The sequence below is a fragment of the Podospora pseudoanserina genome, chromosome 3 (genome assembly GCF_035222485.1).
Source record: "Podospora pseudoanserina strain CBS 124.78 chromosome 3, whole genome shotgun sequence".
In the NCBI taxonomy this organism is placed as follows: Eukaryota; Fungi; Ascomycota; class Sordariomycetes; order Sordariales; family Podosporaceae; genus Podospora; species Podospora pseudoanserina.
In genome coordinates, this window is record NC_085922.1 from 180928 (window position 1) to 202662 (window position 21735).

Consider the following 21735-nt stretch of genomic DNA (forward strand, 5'->3'; position numbering starts at 1 on the left):
TCAATGGATCTGCCAAGGCAGCCGTCGTGTATCAAAGCCGCAGCCTAACCTCTGGCTGAAATCGCTCTTCCCAGGGTTTGATTAGCGTCTCCAACCTGGAGCCTTTGGTGCCCTGACCCTTTGAGAGTTTTTCCAGATCATATTTGGACTTCTGAACACAGATCATGCAGGCAGCGGTGCATAACTCGGCGTCTGAAGGTGGCGCACCCGGATTGCGTGAAGCCACGGGGCATAGACTCGGAGGTCGCACCATCCATCTCCCTTCGCAACAAAGTTGAGGCCTCTTTTCATCGACGTAGCCAAGGCCTTTGAAAGCGGAAGAAACTCTTTGTCGCCCAGTTTCAAGGCTGTCTCGGCAACAACCTCGGCCAAGACGCGGGAACTTTCAAAAGAAGGTTTAACATCAGGTGGCCAGTTGTCCTGAAAGATTCGGCCTGGAAGGTCCCGGCCGAAATTACAATACGCCACCGGATGCTCTGCATTCGTCGTCGAGACGCGGTGCTTGAGGGTGGGATTCCCAGGGCGACAAAGCTTCTTTCCAACCGAACTGAGCACGGGTGGGGTCGAGCACAAGCTGTCTGGCCGAAGACAGGGTGAGACGTAGGACATTGTGATCAGGCATGCCGCTGAACTCGACGCGGTCTAGTGTCATGCGGCAGACGGGTATGTTGATATTTTTGGGTCTGAAATGAACCTGTGTCAGGTCCATAAAGTGCTCCCAAACTTCCTCGTAGAGCTTGACGACGCGGCTGATTTGTCTGTGCTTAGGCCAGGGTTGAGCTTGGCATGTCCGGTCGCAATAGAGTGTTCTGATGGTCTTGTGGCTGCAGTTGTCACCGTTCTTGATGAGACATGGAGAGCACCGCATGGTAGCGCCCTGCTTGCCGCATGCTGCGCAGCTGTTTCCCGAAAGTCCCTCTGGCAGAAGGCTGTGATCGGTTTCTGGGCCTGTTACGGGGGGCTGGTTGGGCAAAGAATCTTCCTTCCGACAGCATGTGATCCAAAGGTAGAAGCGAAGGGCCTTGGCTTTGTTGCTCATATCGTCGGGAGAAGGGGTACATTTGAGCGCTAGGAGCGCTACATGCTGGAGAATCCAGAGCGGCTTCGACTCATTCACCTCGCCGTTTCCAAGCGCCTCACTTCTGAGCGCCTCCCAATGCCCCATCAAGCTTCCAAAAAGGAATAACTGCGCCTCTCTGTCGGAACCTGCGTCTCTCTGTCGGAATATGGTTTGTTTAGTATTTGCACGGCGTATCGCGAGCCGACGTACTGCACTTTCGACCAGAACTCTTTATATCCGACCCTCACGTAGTCGTCATATGTGGGGAGGTTTTCAAAGAAGTTGTCGACTGGGTCGCCGGTGATGTCGAGTCGCTTGATCGCGTCAAGCAGAGTTTGGTCGCTGGAGATGTTGGATCGCGCAGGATGTCGTCAAGCAGATTTTGGCCGCCAGAGCTGACCATTTTTGCAGAAGCCGGGTAGATTGAAAGGCGGATAAGTCGAAGTGATGCTGAGAAGGAGAAAGACAGGCAGCATTGTAGAGGGTTCAACTGGCAAAGGGGTCTGTCGAAAGAAGTTTGACGACGGGATTGAGGCAGGAAAAAGAGTATCACGGAGTCGATGGGGTAAACAACCAGAAAATTCTTCGAAGCCAGTCTTTGCAATCTGAAAGAGAGAGCGAAGGTGCACACGGTGACCGTACCTTGATAAAAATGAAAAAAAAAACAACCCCTCTGAATGGCTGACAAGGTCATTTCAACAGTTGAGAACAGCAAGAAAGGCGTTTATTGAAGAGGTATATTTATCAGACCTGAATCCCCTCAGGGGTCTCGTTTGAATCTCGCTCTTTTGTGGAGGATCCATTGATGTCTCCTATGATCTCTTTGAAGCCCATCGACCACCCTGTAAGGCCTCTCACCAGTTTTGAAGTGACGGCTTCAACGAGGGTCAAATCTTTGTAAGTCTAGATTTTCTCTACAATCTACACCTTTTGCGAAGCAGAGCATGTCAACTGTCAACAGGCAACGGTCATGTTATCACCCTTCCTGCCCGGATCTCATGGTAAGTTATGTCTGACACCTGACCTGACATAGACTTTGAACTGATGCTAGAAAGCTCTAGTTTATTTCACTTTTCACTGCTCAATATCGACCACTCAAGCTCCCGGCGCCTGTCGTTGGACACATGATCCGAACATGCTAACAGAGATGCATGGTATTTTACTCGGGTTCTGCTAAGGCTCGCTTGGGTCACACAGCGCAGCTTCCGCTTGCCCAAAACAATGACCGATGCAGCCCAGGTCCAATCACACAACACGCTTATAAACAACACCGCGCATTGCATCTCGAGTTGCGTCACGGAGCATAGAATTCGACTTTACATCCCTGGGTACGAGAACCACAGGCGAACAACATGACGAACTCCCTCATGCAGTACCATGACCAGCCACGCCCTCTCCCCTCGCGGGGCGATTACTGCAACGAAAACCCCATCGACTCGAGTCTTGCTTTGCGGGGATGCCATGGCGGGAATTGTCGCATTGGCTTAATTAACCATGCCTGGCAAAGCGGCCCGGCTATGACATCGTCGCAGCAGCCACAGCCGCTTCGGAACCACGTCTCCTCTGCCCGCCCTCGAGTGCCGATCGTCCAATATATCGACCGTCTGCACCCCAGGTTGAGTCATTTATCCCACACTCTCGCGAAAAGGTTTTCCCACCTCCCATTTGCTCGCATGGTGACGTCCCCTCCCGCCGCGGACCTCGTTCCTGCTTTGGACCGCCGACGAGATCTGGTGATATATTGCATCTGTGGGGCCGCGGCCATCTGACGACGATTAAATGTCGCCTCGTTCCGACTGGGCGGGTCTGGGCATCACTTCTCGGAGCCGTGTCTCTACGCCAGAATGTCGTATAAGGACGAGGAACCGGCCGGGTGAGGTGCTGTGGTGGTCTGTCGTACGGCAGGTGCTGTGAGGGAATCCGGAGAACAACTTTTGTTCCTCTTTGACCATTCTCCGACTAGAGGTGTGACATCGGACGAATCACATTTTCTCCCTCGAGTTCAAGAAGCTGAGACGTCCCGAGTGCTCTGCCGGTCTTTCAGCAATCAACATCTCGCCATGGCTCTTCAAACCTTCTTCCTGCTGGCGGCAGCCATGCTGGCCAACGCAGAGACAACAGGCGAAAAGGTCTCTCGACAAGCACCGTCTGGCGCTCAAGCATGGGCCGCCGCCCACTCCCAGGCTGCCGCCACTCTGGCCAGAATGTCACAGCAAGACAAGATCAACATGGTCACGGGCATTGGCTGGGACAGAGGGCCTTGCGTGGGAAACACAGCTGCCATCAGCTCCATCAACTATCCTCAAATCTGTCTTCAGGATGGACCATTGGGCATTCGCTTCGGCACTGGTACCACCGCCTTCACACCTGGCGTCCAAGCTGCTTCGACATGGGACGTTGATCTGATCCGGCAGCGTGGTGCTTACCTGGGCGCCGAAGCCAAGGGCTGCGGCATTCACATCCTTTTGGGGCCCGTCGCCGGTGCCCTGGGCAAGATTCCCCACGGCGGTCGCAACTGGGAGGGATTTGGCGCCGACCCCTACCTTGCCGGTATTGCCATGAAGGAGACCATCGAGGGTATTCAGTCAGCAGGCGTCCAGGCCAACGCCAAGCACTACATTGCAAACGAACAAGAGCTCAACCGCGAGACCATGAGCAGCAATGTGGATGACCGCACTCAGCACGAGCTCTACCTCTGGCCCTTTGCCGACGCCGTGCACGCCAACGTCGCCAGCGTCATGTGCAGTTACAACAAGCTCAATGGCACGTGGGCTTGCGAGAATGACAAGGCTCTGAATCAGATCTTGAAGAAGGAGCTCGGTTTCCAGGGCTACGTTCTCAGCGACTGGAATGCTCAGCACAGCACTGCTCTGTCTGCTAACAGCGGTCTGGACATGACTATGCCCGGTACCGATTTCAACGGCCGCAATGTCTACTGGGGCCCTCAACTGAACAACGCTGTCAACGCCGGCCAGGTTCAGAGATCCAGATTAGACGACATGTGCAAAAGAATCTTGGCTGGCTGGTACTTGCTCGGTCAGAACCAGGGCTATCCCGCCATCAACATCAGGGCCAACGTTCAGGGCAACCACAAGGAAAACGTACGTGCTGTTGCCAGAGACGGCATCGTCTTGCTGAAGAACGATGGAATTCTGCCGCTTTCCAAGCCGAGAAAGATTGCTGTCGTGGGCTCCCACTCCGTCAACAATCCCCAGGGAATCAACGCCTGTGTTGACAAGGGCTGCAATGTTGGCACCCTTGGCATGGGCTGGGGTTCAGGCAGCGTCAACTACCCCTATCTTGTGTCCCCGTACGATGCTCTCCGGACTCGTGCTCAGGCCGATGGCACACAAATCAGCCTCCACAACACTGACAGCACTAACGGTGTGTCAAACGTTGTGTCTGACGCTGATGCTGTTGTTGTTGTCATCACTGCTGATTCTGGTGAAGGGTACATCACTGTCGAGGGCCACGCTGGCGACCGCAGCCACCTTGACCCGTGGCACAATGGCAACCAACTTGTTCAGGCTGCCGCGGCTGCCAACAAGAACGTCATCGTTGTTGTGCACAGTGTTGGCCAGATCACCCTGGAGACTATCCTCAACACCAATGGAGTCCGCGCGATTGTGTGGGCTGGTCTTCCGGGCCAAGAGAATGGCAACGCTCTTGTTGATGTTCTCTACGGCTTGGTTTCGCCATCTGGAAAGCTTCCCTACACCATTGGCAAGAGGGAGTCGGACTATGGCACAGCCGTTGTTCGTGGGGATGATAACTTCAGGGAGGGCCTTTTTGTTGACTACCGTCACTTTGACAATGCCAGGATCGAGCCGCGGTATGAGTTTGGCTTTGGTCTTTGTAAGTTCCAGCGGCGGAGTTGGGTTTGATTTCAAGCTTTGCTAACCTGATAAAACAGCTTACACCAATTTCACCTTCTCCGACATCAAGATTACGTCCAATGTCAAGCCGGGGCCCGCTACTGGCCAGACCATTCCCGGCGGACCTGCCGACCTGTGGGAGGACGTTGCAACAGTCACTGCAACCATCACCAACTCGGGTGCTGTCGAGGGCGCTGAGGTTGCCCAGCTTTACATCGGCCTGCCGTCCTCGGCTCCTGCCTCTCCCCCGAAGCAGCTGCGTGGATTTTCCAAGCTGAAGCTGGCCCCGGGTGCCAGCGGCACTGCCACATTCAACCTCAGACGCAGAGATCTCAGCTATTGGGATACCCGCCTCCAGAACTGGGTCGTGCCCAGCGGCAACTTTGTCGTCAGCGTCGGCGCCAGCTCGAGAGATATCCGCTTGACGGGCACCATCACGGCGTAGGGAGGGTGGAGAACAGAAAGGCCCAAAAAGGTGCCATGACTTTCAAAAGTGTTGGCAGAGTTGCATATGTTTGGTAATGTACTTACGGCCATGTGATGGTCGATACCAAAAGAAGATTACATTCAACTATCATCAGCATGTGATGCCAAGGAAAAGGCGTGTGGGGGCCCCTGTCAATTCAAGCTTCCCCGTAGAGCTTGGGAAGGTTTCTTGTCTTGTTTAGACTTTCGCGCCGCTCCCCTACCTTCTACTCTTGTTCCTGTCCATCGTCACTAGAGGAAGGGCAGCGGGGGTGTCGATGATGCAATCGCACAAGGGCCCGGCGCTAGGATGTTGGTCAACGTTGTGAAGTTGACTCTTGAATTAGATTGACACATTGTTATCACGACATATGCATGCATCATAAGTGGGTGCATGATGGGGGATTGTGACAAAAAGGGTAGGTGGTCTCGATTCGAAAGTGTCCAGCAGGAATGGAAACTGAGATATCTCTCGGCTTCTCGGCACAGTTGTTCTTACCCGGTTCTGTGCCTGTTCTAGCGCTTGTGCTACAGAGTCACATGGCGGGCTGGATGGTGGCTTGCAGGTGAGGGTGGAAGTCGTGCATACTGATATCGTCGATAGTCGAGATATATTTGTTGGACCGCCCTGGCAGCTAATAACCTCACCAGCAACTAAGATTATTGTTTAACGGACAGCTTCACGAAACCTTTGTCATCCAGTTATCATACCATTCGACTGCCGGAGCCAGAGATCCATGATAGCCGTGGCGGAAATATCTAACCAGCATCACCGGATGACATCGCGGGATTTAGCGACCGTTCACAACAATAGGTACAAACAATAAGGTCCGGTTGGCTACAGCAATGCAACCTTAATTCAAGCTGAGGCTAGCAGAGGTGCTTTGCCGTGTTGTTGGTTGACCTTCCTATTACGGGAGGAGGTCTCACTACCGAGAGGATCGCCACCGAGATGCCAAGACTCAAATGCCGCCCACATATCTTGAGAGCTCCCAGATGTGGAAGTGCTTGTGGGGGATAGGGGGAATCGGATGGCGGGTGCGATTGGGGAAGGTAGTTGGATGGGAGGTGGCATCGCGTCGGTACCCTGCCTTGGCGATCCGATGAGCCTCCTACCTACCTTGGTGTGATCCGTGAACGTCGCGAGTGGATTGGCCAGGGTCTTTGATGATGCTTGGACATCTGCTTGCTTTCACGGCGGTTGGGGGGATACTATCGCTGTGATATCGCGCATGAGGGCTGACCCTCGCACCATGGTGAAGGTTGAATGGCTGACGAGTATAGAAAGGGCGTTGATCCCCGGTCTTTTGGTGAGAGTTCCCGTTGATCTTCAGTCCCGACGTCAACAACACCGCCGGTACCCACATCCCCGGATACCTCAGTCACGATGAAGACCTCCGCCACTCTCTTCATGGCCATGTCGGCCTTGGTCGCCGCCGAGCCCATGTCGGTGCTGCGCCAGAAAAAGCTCGACCTCTGGTCCGCCCAGAGCGAGGCCGGTGTCTTCGACATCAACCGCTACGCTGCCCAGGCCGCCACCTCTTGCGTCAACGGCAAGGCTGGCGAGTACCAGTGCAAGAACGTTGACCTGGTCTCGTTCTTGCGCCACCAGGACATGGGCTCCAGCACCCGCCGCGGTAACGACGTCTGGGGTATGCATTCCTCCCAAGACCGTCTTTCGTGAAAGACTGTGCTAACAACTTTCAGGATGGACCCACGCCGCCTCAGGCCGTGAGTTCGGCGCTGTTGGCCAGACTGACGGTACCGCTTTCGTCGAGATCAAGGCTGACGGCTCTCTCGTCTACCTTGGCCGTCTCCCCACCCAGACCACATCGTCTTCGTGGCGTGACATGAAGGTCATCGGCAACCATGTCTACATTGGTGCCGAGTCCAGCAACCACGGTCTTCAGGTCTTTGACTTGACCAAGCTCCTCACCATCACCACCCCCCGCACCTTCAGCATCACCTCCGACCTCAAGGCCCGCTTCACTGGCTTCGGCAACAGCCACAACATCGTCGCCCACGAGGAGAAGAACATGATCTACGCTGTCGGCACCGGCACTGCCGCCGGCTGCCGCGGTGGTCTCTTCATGGTCAACGTGACCAACCCCGCCGCTCCCACCTCGGCCGGCTGTATGTCGGCTGGCGGCTACGTCCACGACGCCCAGTGCGTGGTCTACAAGGGTCCCGACACCCGCTACACCAACAAGGAGATCTGCTTCAACTTCAACGAGGACACCCTCGACATTGTTGACGTGACCAACAAGCGCAGCCCAGTCACGCTCTCCAGCACGGGGTACACCGGTTCCTCGTACACGCACCAGGGCTGGCTCGCCGACGCCGGCATGCGCTACCTCCTCCTCGATGACGAGCTGGATGAGCAGAACCGCAAAGGTCCTGCCGCCAACCAAAAGACCACCACCTACATTGTCGACATCTCCAGCCTGACTGCCCCCAAGTTCACCGGCACCTACCAGAGCCCCGCCACCGCCATCGACCACAACCAGTACGTCCACAACGGCCTCAGCTACCAGGCCAACTACGGCTCTGGTCTCCGCATCGTTGATGTCCGCAGCGTTACCACCGATCCTACTGGCAAGAGCTTCAAGGAGGTTGGCTTCTTTGACTGCTACCCCGAGGATGACTCTGTTGGTGGCCGCGCCGAGTTCACCGGTACCTGGTCTGTGTACCCTTACTTCAAGAGCGGCCACATCCTTCTCAACTCGATCGAGAGGGGTATCTTCGTGCTCAAGTACACCGGCGCTTGAACGACTGGGATGGAAATGAACAGAGGAGGGTTGAGAGTAACGGGGAAATTTTGCTGTACATAGCTTCTCAGATGAATGAACATGCCTCTTGATCAAACTCGAGAGATCTGACATATTGGGACGTGCAAACGGGGTGACAGCTGATTCAGGGGCTGAGACAGTGCGCAGGATCGGTTCCCATGACAAAGGAACACTGTGCCCATTATTATGTCATCGCCAACGTGACCAAACCCTCCTCGTCAGCAAAGTGGGCATGCATGTGTTACCCTCAGACCCGTCGGGTGCCCCCGCGTTTTCCAACACTTACTTGTAGCCAAGACCACCCCAGACATCACCGTGCAGCTTCCCCCTTCTCAGCATCGAAACTTTGATTTCTTTACCAAACAAAATGTCAGCTCAGGACTACTACAATTCGTATCAGGGCGGTGGTGGTGGCGGCGGTCAGCAGCAACAGCAGCAGCAACAGGGCTACGGGTATAGCAACTCTGGCCAGCAGACGTACGACGGTCAGCAGCAGGGTCAGGGGTATCATCCCCCTCCTCCTCCGCCTCCTCCGCAGCAGCAGCAGCAGTATTACCCCCCGCCTGGGCAGCCACACCCGCAAGGGCAGTATGGACAGCAGCAGTATGGCCAACACCAGGGACAGCATGGTCAACACCAGCAGCCCCCGCCCTACCACCAAAACCAAGACCCGGTAGCCCACCAAGAGCAGCAGCAGCAAGGAGGTAAAGATCGCGCCGGGCTTGGAAGTGCTCTGCTCGGTGCGGCAGCCGGTGCTTTGCTTGGGCACTCGGCCGGAGGGGGAGGCAGCGGAGGCGGATCACTGGCTACGGCCGCGGCCGGGGTTCTTGGAGGGGCGTTTGCGGGGAATAAGCTGGAGGGGGTGATTGGGGATAAGTAAGTTCTTGTTTTGGTTTTGTTTTTTTAGCGACCTGGGGAGGAGTTGCTGACTCGACTGAATAGACTTGACAAGCCGAAGAAGGAGAAGAAGGACAAGCACAAGGAGGGGAAGAAGGAGAAGGACAAGCACAAGGAGGGGAAGAAGGAGAAGGATAAGGAGGGGAAGAAGGAGAAGAAGGAGAAGAAGCACAAGAAGGAGAAGAAGAGTAAGAAGGGGAGTGGGTCTGATTCGGACTCGTCGGATAGCTCTGATTCTGACTGAGGGGATTGGGAATGGGGGTGTTGATGTCTTGTCCCTATTGAAAACCTAGCATGCGTTTCCTGCACAGTTATCGGAAGTATCATGTTGCCACAATCATCAGCTCCATGTTGGCGGTCTATGATGAAACAACGGTTATGAAGTCTGCGCCATGAATCTCCAGAGGGAATGATCCAACTCGTAGCTACCTTGGGTGTGAATGCGATATGCAACTTTCCCAACCCTCCAGGCACAACCATGCTGCACATACTACCTAAGAGTTACCTTGAGATTTCAATTTCAACCCAAACCTCCACAACCAACCACCAAACCCAAACACCCCTCCCCAATTTTCTCACAAAAGTCGTCACAAAGCATGCAAGGCCAGCGCAATAGACACAACCCTCCATTCACCGCCCGTCACCTGCCACCCCACCGGCTCACGCTCCTCCTGCGGCCGCGGTGAGGGAGTCGGCAGTCTAGAAGCAGCGAGCCACCGAACGGGCGACCTTCCAGATCTTTGCAGCGCTCGGCATCACAGAACTCCTTGGCCAAACCGAAATCGACAGCGTAAAGTATGTCCCCGTGCCTGCCGGTTCCCATCAGGAAATCACAAGAAATATTGCCAAGGGATCAGCGCCAGCTAACTGAAATAAATGCTGCCGTGACTGGCGATGCAAAATCACACGCTCCCGCGATTCCGAGAGACCAACAGATTTTGAACCGGCCCGCTGACCTTCTCTGAGGTGAACAATTGAGCCAAAACCAATGCTGCAGAGTCAATTATATACAAACCTGACAACGTCTGATTAGTTCTAACCCCAATCACACATAAAAGACTCCAAAAATATTAGTGAAAGAGATTTAAAATCTCTTAGCTCGATGACTCTGCAAAAATGCTCCCCGAAGTTCGTCAAGCTTTGCACTAACACGTTCAAGAGATCTGTGGCACTTGAAGCCAAGATCCGGGCGCTTGGATGTGGCTAAATGGGGGTTTGAAATTGACTTATTAGGGTATAATTTTCTTGTCCAGACCGGTGTGACATTAGTCTTAAGCCAGAATCCTGGGCTTGTTTAGTCTTCTAGCCTTGGGCCGGGGCCGGCCGGATTCTGGTGTGGCCTCACGCCAGGCTCCGGGCTCGCAAGTTGGTCAGTCCACAAATAGGTGAGAGCACAAAGCTACCAGTCAAGCTATTCTACATATGCCACGGATTACCGGTCAGGCCATACTACATATAAAGCCGCTTACTGGTAATACACTTGGTCTTCAGGCGAAAGTTACCAGTCACGCCGTTCCGTGTACGTCAGGGGTTACTAGTCACATAGTTCCGTGCCCAACAAGGGCTACCAGTCATCCCATTCAACAGCCAAGAAAGGGTACTGGTCACTGCTGCCCTTGTACATGGAAGCAAACAGGGCATAGGACATCTGGCACTTCGTCAAGAGTTGGTTTGAAAGTGGCATCAAGCATTTTCCCCATGGTTGGGTATGCACAGCAACTCGGCGTGCGGCTCCTTGCCCGCGTGAATTCCACCACAAGTGGTTACTGGCTAGGCTCGTTCCATCGTTGCGTGGGTCGTTGTCTCGAATCATCGACAGAGTTCGGTGGAGTGGTTGTGAACGAGTTCACCGAGGTCATCTCTGTCATTGATGTCGGGCCAATCATTTCAGCCGCCCCAACTTTTTGATGCCTCAGGTGGGATAACCTCAACTGATGTTTCTGCCAACGCTGCACGCATGTCGCGAAAACGAGATGTCCAACGGCCAATCATTAGCCGCCCCTAATGGATTACATGTACGCACACTATGCTGCTCCATCGGAGGACGGCACGCTCGAATACCACCAATATCCTATCAAGTCGGCAAACCTCATAGACTCTTACGAGGGGTTCAAAGAGAGTCGAAGATGGGTCAGGAATGCACAAGACCATGCGAAAGAGCAGTCGTACACCCTGAGGGACCAACTAAAGGAACATTGGAAGCAGTGTCGCGGTGGCCTCCATCGCATTGCCGAAGGAACCCCTTTGCCTGGTGCTGAGGGCATTTCGAGGCGACGAACGGAGACGAAGACCAAGCTGGCTATGAGGTGGTCGAGGTACCCTGCCAGCCCACGCCCACGGCATCTTCTCGACCGCGCAGGGCGTCAAACCCCATTTATTCGCCGAACTCGCTCCCTCCTGTGGATGACTACGTTCCCAGTGGCGGTGGCCAGAAACGGAAAGCCTCGTCATCAGCGTCCTCTCGCCAATCCTCCAGACACAAGCACAAGAAAAGGGGCTATTGGGAGTTGGATGACAGGAGCGGCCATTACTTCCACCAGCATTCTGATGGTAGGGTCAGGTGGATGGATGATGCTTATTGAGGACTAAGGATGCCACAACATCATATAGCACGTGCATTGAGTTGATGTTGACATCCTAAACCTTAAGTGGTGTTGATCAACATGCCCGTAGTATCCACATGCTTCGGGTGCTAACGGTTAGTTCCCTTCGCTCTAAGCCCCTCGGGACAACCTATTGTCTTCAAGAAGCACTAGATTGCCCACAAGCTCAGTAATGGATCGCACGGTGACAGGCACCTTACCACGAACAAATAGAGATATCCATCGAGGAGTGGATGTGATCAAATTAGCATGGACTTGATGTTGCCAGATCATATCTGTTTGCCGGTCGTGGGTGGCGGTTTCAACACGAGAATATGACGGTGGTGGATTCTGCTATCTGCAGCTTGCTATCTTTTAGTCCTTCTGTTTGGAGCCTTCAGTGCATTCCATTCATTTGTCCAAAATTCAACCAATTCACCCAATTCCGGTCTGCCATTCGGATCTCGTGACATGCACTGATCAGTCTTTTGCTTCCATGCCGTCGGGATATCGTCCGACTTGACCCGGTCTGCAGTGAGCTGGTCAAGATGTTCAATATCCTCGAAGTTGATGCCTCAATGTCGCCTGCGACCATCATGCATATGAAGGCGTCCTGTTTCTGAGGCGAAGTAGGCGCCACAGAAGTGGATAGAAAGTTACTTATTCACGATGGATCGTGTAAACCTCTTTGTTGCCGCTGCTCAGCCGTGGTGGATGTCTTCCTTTTTCGCTGCACCTTCCGCTTAACCTTGGCCGGCCCCTCGCCATGGTCATCGATGGCGCCGGCTTCACCCGACTCGTTTTCCTCTTATGGGTGACTCGCGTGAGATGCCACTCTAGTACCGGAAGCACTGGTGGCAAAGGATAAGTTTCCCGGGGCAACAGGCCTAAGCCAGGTGTAACCGTCTTCGTCTCCATGTGAGCACCGTTTGCAAGCAGCATCTGAACAATCTTGTCGTGTCCTTGAAGTGAAGCTGCCTGCAGTGCATTGCCGTATAATCCGCCTTTTGCATTCACCTCAGCGCCATTGTACAGCAGACAATGCGTCCTTTGGGATGCTCACACCACATAAATTATCTGCAGATCTCAACACCCGGGCCTTAAACTTTGATTGATAACTAAGGATGCGAACAAATTAAATTAAATTCCGTTCCTAAGCCTATCTACCTCTCGGATTCCCTGCTCCTCTGGCTTTTCTAAGTTATATTCGTCAAATAGCAACTAAATCGCTTTCTTCCGTTTTTGCATCTTATATAACCTCCCAGAAGTGAAAAGTACTTTGTCTAGTGTTAGCTTCTTTCAGTGCACCAGGTATTAACTACCTAGTTCTGATCTAGTTAATCTAGTTTTTTAGAAGCAGGCCCTTCCTTTAAAAGTCGACCACCTCTGTTCCCTAGGGTTATACCATCACTCCCTGTAGTCACAATCGGTGGCAGATACAGCATATCCTTTTATCGTTAACAGTCATAACCATCTTGAGGGGAAAGCTTGACGCTACTTACAAGATCATTTGGTAGGATTGGCGAAACCTCTTTGCCGGACCGAAAGACGAAGTCTTTCGTGTCCTGGGTATCGAGATCGAGAAATAAATCCTGGCGCCATAGTCCTGGTACAGCTCACATCCGGTTTTAATTAGAGTTCGCCATCTCTTCTGGAAATTTATACCACTTCTGTCCCTCTTTTTTATTAGCTTGGATAGTGAGTGGCTTAGCACATTTACCGACTTAGATTGGAATTCTGGTGGGGCTCGATTGCTGTCAGCCTTCTCAAGGGGCATCTCCATAGTGTCTTGGGATGTTTTTTGTCGAGTCTGATCATCAGACAGAGAAAACCCAAGAGAGCTTGGGGGAGGGGCATGCCCATATGACATCTATTCAATACATCCTCTGGCTTCCGTAATTATGGCTCGGTGTCCGAGATACTGGATCAGGGTATTGGATTCTACGTTCAGCATCCTGGATTCTGGCTCCCTGGGCCGCTGTTTCTAGCTCCTTGGATTGAATTGTACGTGGGTTGCCATTTTTTTCCAACGTTGCTGCTCCCAGCACTATAACTTATAGCCAACAAGGGTTTTGATGGTGCTGTACAAGGGAAAACAAGGCCCTGACTGGTTTTAGGAACCTAACTCGATCCACTGAGATTAATCTGGATTGTGTATGATGTCAATATGTAGCCCAAGTAGATGTGTGCCCTTGGCCGCGTTGCACTTAACCTTTATTTTAGCATGCGCCTTCCAAGAACAATGTATGAGACAGTAATTGATGGTTTATTTTTGCATAAGCGCCAAAGTCTCCAATTGAATCCTGTGAACAGTAGGCGCTTATCGAAGCGCGCTCATCGAAAGCGCTCCTAAATGTTAATTGATTCTGTTAATCTGATTTCAAACTACAGAGGGATTAAGGCTGCATGGCCTTGGACCTTAAGTGGATGCTTGAACTGGGACCTGCTAGGGTCGATAGATAGATCCACTACGTAGATGGACTCCCGGTGCACAGTTTGCGAAATGGAGAGTTGTACTGTAACTTACCGCTTGGTTGTTATTTTCCGACAGACTGGTTTAGTAGCCCCTTGCATACTCGCGTGGAGAATAGCTACCCTATGGACAATGGTGGGTCCCACATGACACGGCGCTTACGGTAACAACCGGAATTGGTTGTTATTGGTTGATTAATATAGACAGGTTCCAGATAGACGCCTGATCTGCTGCCTAACTTTGGAACCCAGCTTCTATGGAGACAGACGAAACCAGTTGGCTCATAATAGCTAATGCCGACAGGGGGCTGTAATCTTTGGCCGCTGAGCTGGAAGCCATATCACAAGAGACTCTCATCCATATCCAGGGGAGCCACGGTCACCCACGGAAGCCTTACCTAGACAACTCATATCCACATCAGGGCTGTCACATCTAGGGGGAACCGCATCCAGGAGACAGTGCCCAGGGGAACTAGGTCCAGGGAAGCCGCATCCAGGGAAATCGCATCCAGAGAAACCGTATCCAGAGAAACCGCATCAAGGGAGACCTTCCGAGTGTAGCCTGGAGCCAGGATCTAGGCGCGATGTGGCCCTCTTAGATCGGGCTCCATGGATTCGGCTTCGGATCCGGCTTCCCTGGATCCGGTTTCCATGGATCCGGCTTCCCTGGACCTGCTTCCCTGGACCTGGCTCCCATGGGCACCGCATCTGGGGAAATCACATACCGGGAAACCGGTCCAGGGAGCCCAATCTACGAGGGACTGCATCTGGGGAAACCGCGTCCGGGGAAACCGCATCCAGGATCCCGGCATCGGGCCAGGGCAAACCTGGGAATATAGCTATATATTAAACATAACGTACTTGGTTTCTTTCGTTTTCCATATCCGTTATCTAGCCACACAATCCAGACTACTGCATGTCGCCCAACCCCATTTCAAAATATGCAAGCGCCTTCGTTCCAGATTGACCTGGTCGCACGGGCCCTTATTGCTGGTGATGCGGTGCAACGCTTTGCAGAAAAGTGTGAGGCAATACACAAGGATATGGTACTGCTCCTAGACAAGACAACTCTACCAGACAATGCCACATCGACAGATAGCCGTGTGGCGGGCGCCATTAGGGCATTGGACAATATGTTTAAATCCACGGAGAATAACGTTGTCTTGAGGCTTGCCTACGTTCAGCTAGCTCGAATGCTGGGCGTTCTCAGAGACAAAGATAAAACACGATCGGGCGCAAGTGCGAGTTGTTGGCAAGCGCAGTCGACGCGATGCCACTGTTGCCATTGATCTTTATCTTAGTGCTACAGGAAGAACAGATAGAGAGGAAATACGGGAGCTTACATGCCGCTGGGCTATCCGTGCTGGAGGGTACCCGCTCTTGCTAACTACATTTACAGATGTGGCTGAACAGGTAATGTATGTTCTATCCCCCCCGTTTCTATCTCCTTCGTTTCAATTACTTCAGAAAACAGCAAATCTCGTATGCGAAACCGTGATATTAAAGCACTGGCCGACGAGGTTGCTCTAGTCTGCCCAACTGCATTGATCATGGCCTCAGATTATATGGCGAAGGATGCCGAGCTAGCCCTCAGATCGGGCCGAGCATATGATCAAGAGCGAGCAAGCGAAGCGTTAGCGCAGGTGAAGAAGATGCTGACTTGACTAGAGGTTGAGTACCGAACCAGTATCATAGTAATATTCATAGAAACATCTCTCTTTGTACTACAATAAAATTTAGGTTCAGCTTCCGCCTTTAGTGCCTTGAGGAACGAAAGGCTCCTAGAGGACGCGCGAAGAAGGGGGAAGCCCAAAAAACACTGGAAAGAAGCATGATGCCTTTCTTCTGCTAATCCCAGGTCCACAATCTATCTACCTGCCGTTAATTATCCCAGAACCCCTTACCTCCGTACTCATTTCCAATAAGGACCCTAGACTCGCCCTTCCCCACAACCGTCTCTACCGAGTTGGTTGTCAGGTCGCTGATACGGATCTCACCATGTAGGGCTGCCGCAGTGACAACATTGCCGAGCTGGACCCTTGCACGTTCCTCTGTTTTGATATCCTTGGCGGAATTCCTTCCCACAATCGCGTCGATCTTCTGCGCAGCCGCATCAGACATAGCTGCGTCGATTCCCTCCGCCGCATCCTTGAGTATTGTTAGGCTCGCCTCGTCCTCCACCCCTTCAATCTCGATCTCCGCCAACTTGTGACATACGGCCTCAATAGGGAAGGCCTTCTCCAGCTCATCGACAAAGCCAGCGACCTGGTCGACTATTTTCTCGAGGCTTTTCCCGTCGTACAATGCCCATGCCGTCTTTTTCGCTAGGCTCGTCTGTTTCTGTCTCCGAGAAACGAGATCTTTCAGCCGACGATGCAGCGCTCGTCCGATCGGCTTCATATCCTTATCCTCGAACACCACCCGATCCTGCTGGTCCGCAACGAGCTCGTATCGCTTCGACGTCTTCTGGGCGGACTCGAAGAGAAGCAAGATTTCCTCGACGATCGATTGCGCTAATTGCACCGACTTATCGATTGGCGCGCTGGAGTGGAAACGTGGGTCGTCGTTGATCTTGACCGCCTCGCCCCATCGACTCAATCGGGCTTTCGCAATGTCCAGCCGGAGCTGGCATCTCTCGTAGTCGCGCCCAAAATGGCGACCCAGCTGGACATACTCAAAACAGGCAACGCAGTTATTGAAGAGGCCGGCAACGCCCAAGGCGCCAGCAACGATCTCGAACGGTTCTGACATGGCAGTTTGAGGGGAAAGCGAAGGTTGATGTTCTTGTGCGGCTGAACGTGCCTGCTTGCTGCTGAAGGCGGGGTACATACCATCAGGCCGCCGTCCACATTGCCCAACCTCCGCGTTGCCCAACCCGAAAGTTGCGCAGTTGGCAATGAACACTTTATTGCGCTGCTACTAATCAGCTCCGGTCACTCCATATTGAGACATAAGAGCACTTTCATCTCGGCAATATCTATTACGAGTCTGCACAAGCGATTTCCTCTTGCTCCGAACGCCGACGCAACCTTTGACTCTTGATCATATCGCACGAAGATGGTAGACAATCTTCGCGGCAATCGCAAGCTGGAGGCACCCTGAATCGATGCTTCAAGCAATCCAACCGCTTCGTCACCTGCCACGATGGCAAATCAGGTTCGGTCAATACATGCTGAAGGGCAAGCACGCGTGCATGTCGGCAATAGTTACTACGGCTCGAGCGACTTCCTCCCGACCGCAGACGATGCAGCCTTCGACTCCCACGCGGAAGAGCATAACGCCCGATGCCACCGCGACACCCGAACCGAGCTCCTCCGTCAGATCAGAGAGTGGGCAGACAATCCTCACGGCAAGACTATCTTTTGGCTGAACGGCATGGCAGGGACAGGGAAATCCACCATTTCTCGAACCGTGGCAAAGTCGTTCGCGGACGACGGCATCCTCGGCGCGAGTTTCTTCTTCAAAAGGGGGGAAGGCGACCGTGGCAAAGCAACCTTGTTTTTCCCTACAATTGCCAGCCAGCTTGTGCGCAAAATCCCCGCCCTGGAGGCTTTTGTCAGAGAGGCTATTGATAACAACCCGGATGTTGCCAGGAAGGCACTGAGAGACCAATTCGAAAAGCTTATCCTGCAGCCTCTGGATCGCATTCACCACGCTATAGCTGTGATCGTCGTTGACGCTCTCGATGAGTGTGACGGTGACAACGACGTGAAGGTCATCATCTCCTTACTATCGCAAGCAAAGGAACTCCGCTCCCCAGGTTTGAGAATCTTCATTACCAGCCGACCTGAGCTGCCCATTCGCCTCGGCTTCAAGAACGTTACGGGAGAGTATCAGGACCTAGCACTGCATCAAATCCCGGAACCAATTGTCGAACACGATATATCTGCATTCTTGCGACACGAACTGGGGAGAATCAGGGACGACTACAACCACCAAGCTCTGGAATGCATAGAGCTGCTGCCAGATTGGCCCGGTGAACATGCTATTCGAACTCTCGCTCAGATGGCCGTCCCACTGTTTATTTTCGCTGCAACCGTATGCCGCTTCATTGAAGATCCGGCGTGGTCAGATCCCGCCGATCAGCTGGAGAAAGTCTTGCAGTATCAGATGAAGGCCTACGATTCCGAGCTCGGCAAGCTCGACGCGACATATCTCCCAGTTCTCAAGCAGATCACTATCGGACATACTAATCCGCAGAAGCTATTAGCTGCCTTCCGAGATGTGGTCGGCCCCATTGTCCTCCTCGCTCAGCCCCTCTCGGTGTTGTCGCTTGCAAAACTTCTCAACTTCTCCCCTAAATCCATATATGGCAGGCTCAACTCTCTCCACTCCGTCCTAAGCGTTCCCTCGAGTGATTCTCCTGTCAGACTCTTTCATTTGTCCTTCCGTGACTTCCTCGTCGATCCAACCAAGCGTGCTGCTGAGTTTTGGATCGACGAGACAAAATATCACAAGACACTTGCGGACAGATGTATTCAACTATTGCACCAGCACCTCAGGAGAGATATCTGCGGTCTACAAGTGCCGGGAAAGCTGCGGTCAGAGATCGATCAGCGAACTATTGACGCCGTTCTGCCGCCCGAGACCCAGTACGCCTGTCAGTACTGGGTCCACCATTTGAAGGAGGGTAAAAGCACCGTACAGGATGGCGGCCCAGTCCACAGCTTCCTGACGAGCCATCTACTTCACTGGCTTGAAGCGCTCAGCCTCTTGGGCCGTATCTCGGAGAGTATCAGCATGGTAGACGACTTATTAACCTTTCTACATGTATGTTACGCGCCTTTAGTAACCCCGACCACACTAACATTGCCACATAGCCCACAAGTGCTACTGAGGTATCTGCATTCCTCTGTGATCTGAAACGGTTTATTTTAAACAGTCAATCGATTATCGACATAGCGCCTCTTCAGATATACGCTTCCGCACTTGTGTTCAGCCCGGCCCGCAGTATAACAAGAGGCATATTTAAGCAAGAAGAACGGAAGTGGATTACTAGCGGGCCAATTGTAGAAGATAGTTGGAATGCGTGCCGGCAGACGCTAGAGGGGCATAGCGATTCGGTCTATTCGGTCGCGTTTTCGCCGGATTCGAAGTGGATTGCCTCAGGGTCAGAAGATTGCACCATTAAGATCTGGCATCTCGAAACTGGGTCATGCCAGCAGACGCTAGAGGGGCATAGCAGTTGGGTCAGGTCGGTCGTGTTTTCACCGGATTCGAAGTGGATTGCCTCAGGGTCAGGCGATTGTACCGTTAAGATATGGGATCTCGAAACTGGGTCATGCCAGCAGACGCTAGAGGGGTATAGCAGTTGGGTCTATTCGGTCGTGTTTTCGCCGGATTCGAAGTGGATTGCCTCCGGGTCAGACGATCGTACCATTAAGATCTGGGATCTCGAAACTGGATCATACCAGCAGACGCTAGAGGGGCATAGCAGTTCGGTCTATTCGGTCGTGTTTTCACCGGATTCGAAGTGGATTGCCTCAGGGTCAGTCGATCCTACCATTAAGATCTGGGATCTCGAAACTGGGTCATGCCAGCAGACACTAGAGGGGCATAGCAGTTCGGTCAGGTCGGTCGTGTTTTCGCCGGATTCGAAGTGGATTGCCTCAGGGTCAGAAGATCGCACCATTAAGATCTGGGATCTCGAAACTGGATCATACCAGCAGGCGCTAGAGGGGCATAGCAGTTCGGTCTCTTCGGTCGCGTTTTCACCGGATTCGAAGTGGATTGCCTTAGGGTTAGCCGATCGTACTATTAAGATCTGGGATCTCGAAACTGGATTATACCAGCAGACGCTAGAGGGGCATAGCAGTTCGGTCTGTTGGGTTGCATCTTCCCTTAACTCAGTATTTATTGCATTTCGATCAGACAATGCCAACGCCCCGCATTATGAACACTATGGAATAAGCTCAGATAATAGGTGGATTACAAGGGCCTCAAAAAACTGGCTATGGTTGCCTACGGAATACCGGCCGAACTGTTCGGCCGTAGCGGCATCGAGGATAGCCATCGGCTGTGCGTCCAGGGGTGTCCTAATTATAATATTCCCGGCGGATAATGTGTGATCTCTCTTTCTCTTTATTTTCCTATCATAGCGTGCCAAAGGAGGGGTCCGGGGGGCTCCTTTACTTTATATTCAGTTGTAATATGTCACGATGCAAACTCCTGAGCAAAGGTCGTGGAATGGATGATTGCCATTCACAAAGGGAGTGAAAGACACGGGTATGCAGTGGAGTCAGAAAGACGTCACAGAAGACGTCATGGAATTGGTGTTCCAGATGATTGAGATCTGTCATGAACTGGCGATCCAGATGATCGAGATCTGCAGACTGTATATCTTTCGCTAGTGTTTCGCTTGTTTCTCGAAAGAGACAAGGCAAGCTTCAGTCTCTGTTCAATATACGACCTATCATTGTTTGATGACAGTGCTTCCTACCCAGCCTCTGATTGAGAAATCTTTGATCTCGTCGTAACATAATATTCTAAAATCTTCCAAGCCTCATCTTTACCCCTGAAGTGCTCTCCTTCGTCGTAAAGACTAACTGGCTCTGGAAGCTAACTGAGAGGCGTCATAAAGCGGCGGCCAATCGAACAAACCCGAGGCCCGGCTAACCCATCTTTGACATTAGCGCCGCAACCTCAGACGGGTTCACTGACAAAGCAGGGATGGATGGATGGATGGAATTTATTACACGTGTACGCCCGGAGACACCAAGCCTAAAGGGCCTATTGCACGCTAACTACACTCGGTTCATATGCTTCCGCCGTCAAATCAAAGCAGGGCACTCTTACTACAATGTACAGGGCTGTTTGAATAGGTGACGGTTTTTTTTTGGGTAGCATCTTCGTGTACAACATTTCAGAAGACGAACACCGTTCAGGTGTCCCTACGGTGTGTGTACCGCGATTCTTCTGGATGCAGGACAGAAAGCTTAGATGAGTTTGATAATTGAAAAGAAGTTCAAATAGAGTTTGTTCCATTTCATGTCGTATTCCCAGGTTCTCACCTGATTCCCCCACTTTCAAACCCTTGTTGATCTGCATCGCGTGTGCCACCCAGGACCCTGGCCCGGCATCCCTGAAACCTGCGGAATGTCAGCCAGTAAAAAGCAGCTGCAATCGGATTGACGAAGATTCACCACAAACAATCCAACATCTTCAAGGTATCCTGTCATATAGCCTCGTTCCTCAAGCCTCTTTAGGCAAACCGCAAGTGGTTTGCGTCTCCTGTTTTTGGTCACATGCACACGCGATATGTGTGTTTCGAGGGCGTCCTTTCGTGTCGTGTGTGTGCCGTGTAACCCAGTCCCAACGCCTGTGCCTTGAGGAACGAAGAGACGAAAGGTTTTTGGCGCCGCCCTCGGAACAAAGACCCACAAACACTCGTCGGAATTCGTCATGTGTTCTCGCGTCCTTTGCGTGTTCTGCTCCGTCAGAGGATGGCACTCTGGAGATCAGCATCCAAACACTGAGTTTAATGAGGTATGTTTTTTCTCAGCTCTCTGCATAATCCAGCTGACACTTTAGACACCCTGGCGACGTGGCTGATTTTGACGACTACCGCCAGCGCTTACCAGAACAATGGTGCCCGA

At 52.6% G+C, this 21735-nt stretch overlaps 6 protein-coding genes across 6 annotated transcripts; 4 read left to right on the forward strand and 2 right to left on the reverse strand.

Moving 5' to 3' along the window:
- Positions 1-454: 454 nt before the first annotated feature.
- On the reverse strand, positions 455-1165 carry QC764_300585 (uncharacterized protein; the record flags this gene model as incomplete). The annotated part of the gene is made up of 1 exon (XM_062945190.1): positions 455-1165. The coding sequence occupies one exon, from the start codon at positions 1163-1165 to the stop codon at positions 455-457; it is 711 nt and encodes a 236-aa protein (XP_062801114.1).
- Positions 1166-1920: 755 nt separating this feature from the next.
- CEL3A (glycoside hydrolase 3) lies at positions 1921-5380 on the forward strand (the record flags this gene model as incomplete). The annotated part of the gene is made up of 2 exons (XM_062945191.1): positions 1921-4915; positions 4974-5380. The coding sequence occupies exons 1-2, from the start codon at positions 3121-3123 to the stop codon at positions 5378-5380; spliced, it is 2202 nt and encodes a 733-aa protein (XP_062801115.1). The 5' UTR covers positions 1921-3120.
- Positions 5381-6787: 1407 nt separating this feature from the next.
- Positions 6788-8168, forward strand: QC764_0046980 (uncharacterized protein; the record flags this gene model as incomplete). The annotated part of the gene is made up of 2 exons (XM_062940345.1): positions 6788-7052; positions 7108-8168. 2 exons carry the CDS (start codon positions 6788-6790, stop codon positions 8166-8168), a joined length of 1326 nt encoding a protein of 441 aa, XP_062801116.1.
- Positions 8169-8556: 388 nt separating this feature from the next.
- Positions 8557-9446, forward strand: QC764_300610 (uncharacterized protein; the record flags this gene model as incomplete). Its single annotated transcript, XM_062945192.1, has 2 exons — positions 8557-9065; positions 9132-9446. 2 exons carry the CDS (start codon positions 8557-8559, stop codon positions 9328-9330), a joined length of 708 nt encoding a protein of 235 aa, XP_062801117.1. The 3' UTR covers positions 9331-9446.
- Positions 9447-16021: 6575 nt separating this feature from the next.
- On the reverse strand, positions 16022-16891 carry HET-S (Heterokaryon incompatibility protein S; the record flags this gene model as incomplete). The annotated part of the gene is made up of 1 exon (XM_062945193.1): positions 16022-16891. The coding sequence occupies one exon, from the start codon at positions 16889-16891 to the stop codon at positions 16022-16024; it is 870 nt and encodes a 289-aa protein (XP_062801118.1).
- Positions 16892-17284: 393 nt separating this feature from the next.
- NWD2 (NACHT and WD40-domain containing NOD-like receptor 2) lies at positions 17285-20208 on the forward strand (the record flags this gene model as incomplete). The annotated part of the gene is made up of 2 exons (XM_062945194.1): positions 17285-18910; positions 18961-20208. The coding sequence occupies 2 exons, from the start codon at positions 17285-17287 to the stop codon at positions 20206-20208; spliced, it is 2874 nt and encodes a 957-aa protein (XP_062801119.1).
- Positions 20209-21735: the final 1527 nt, after the last annotated feature.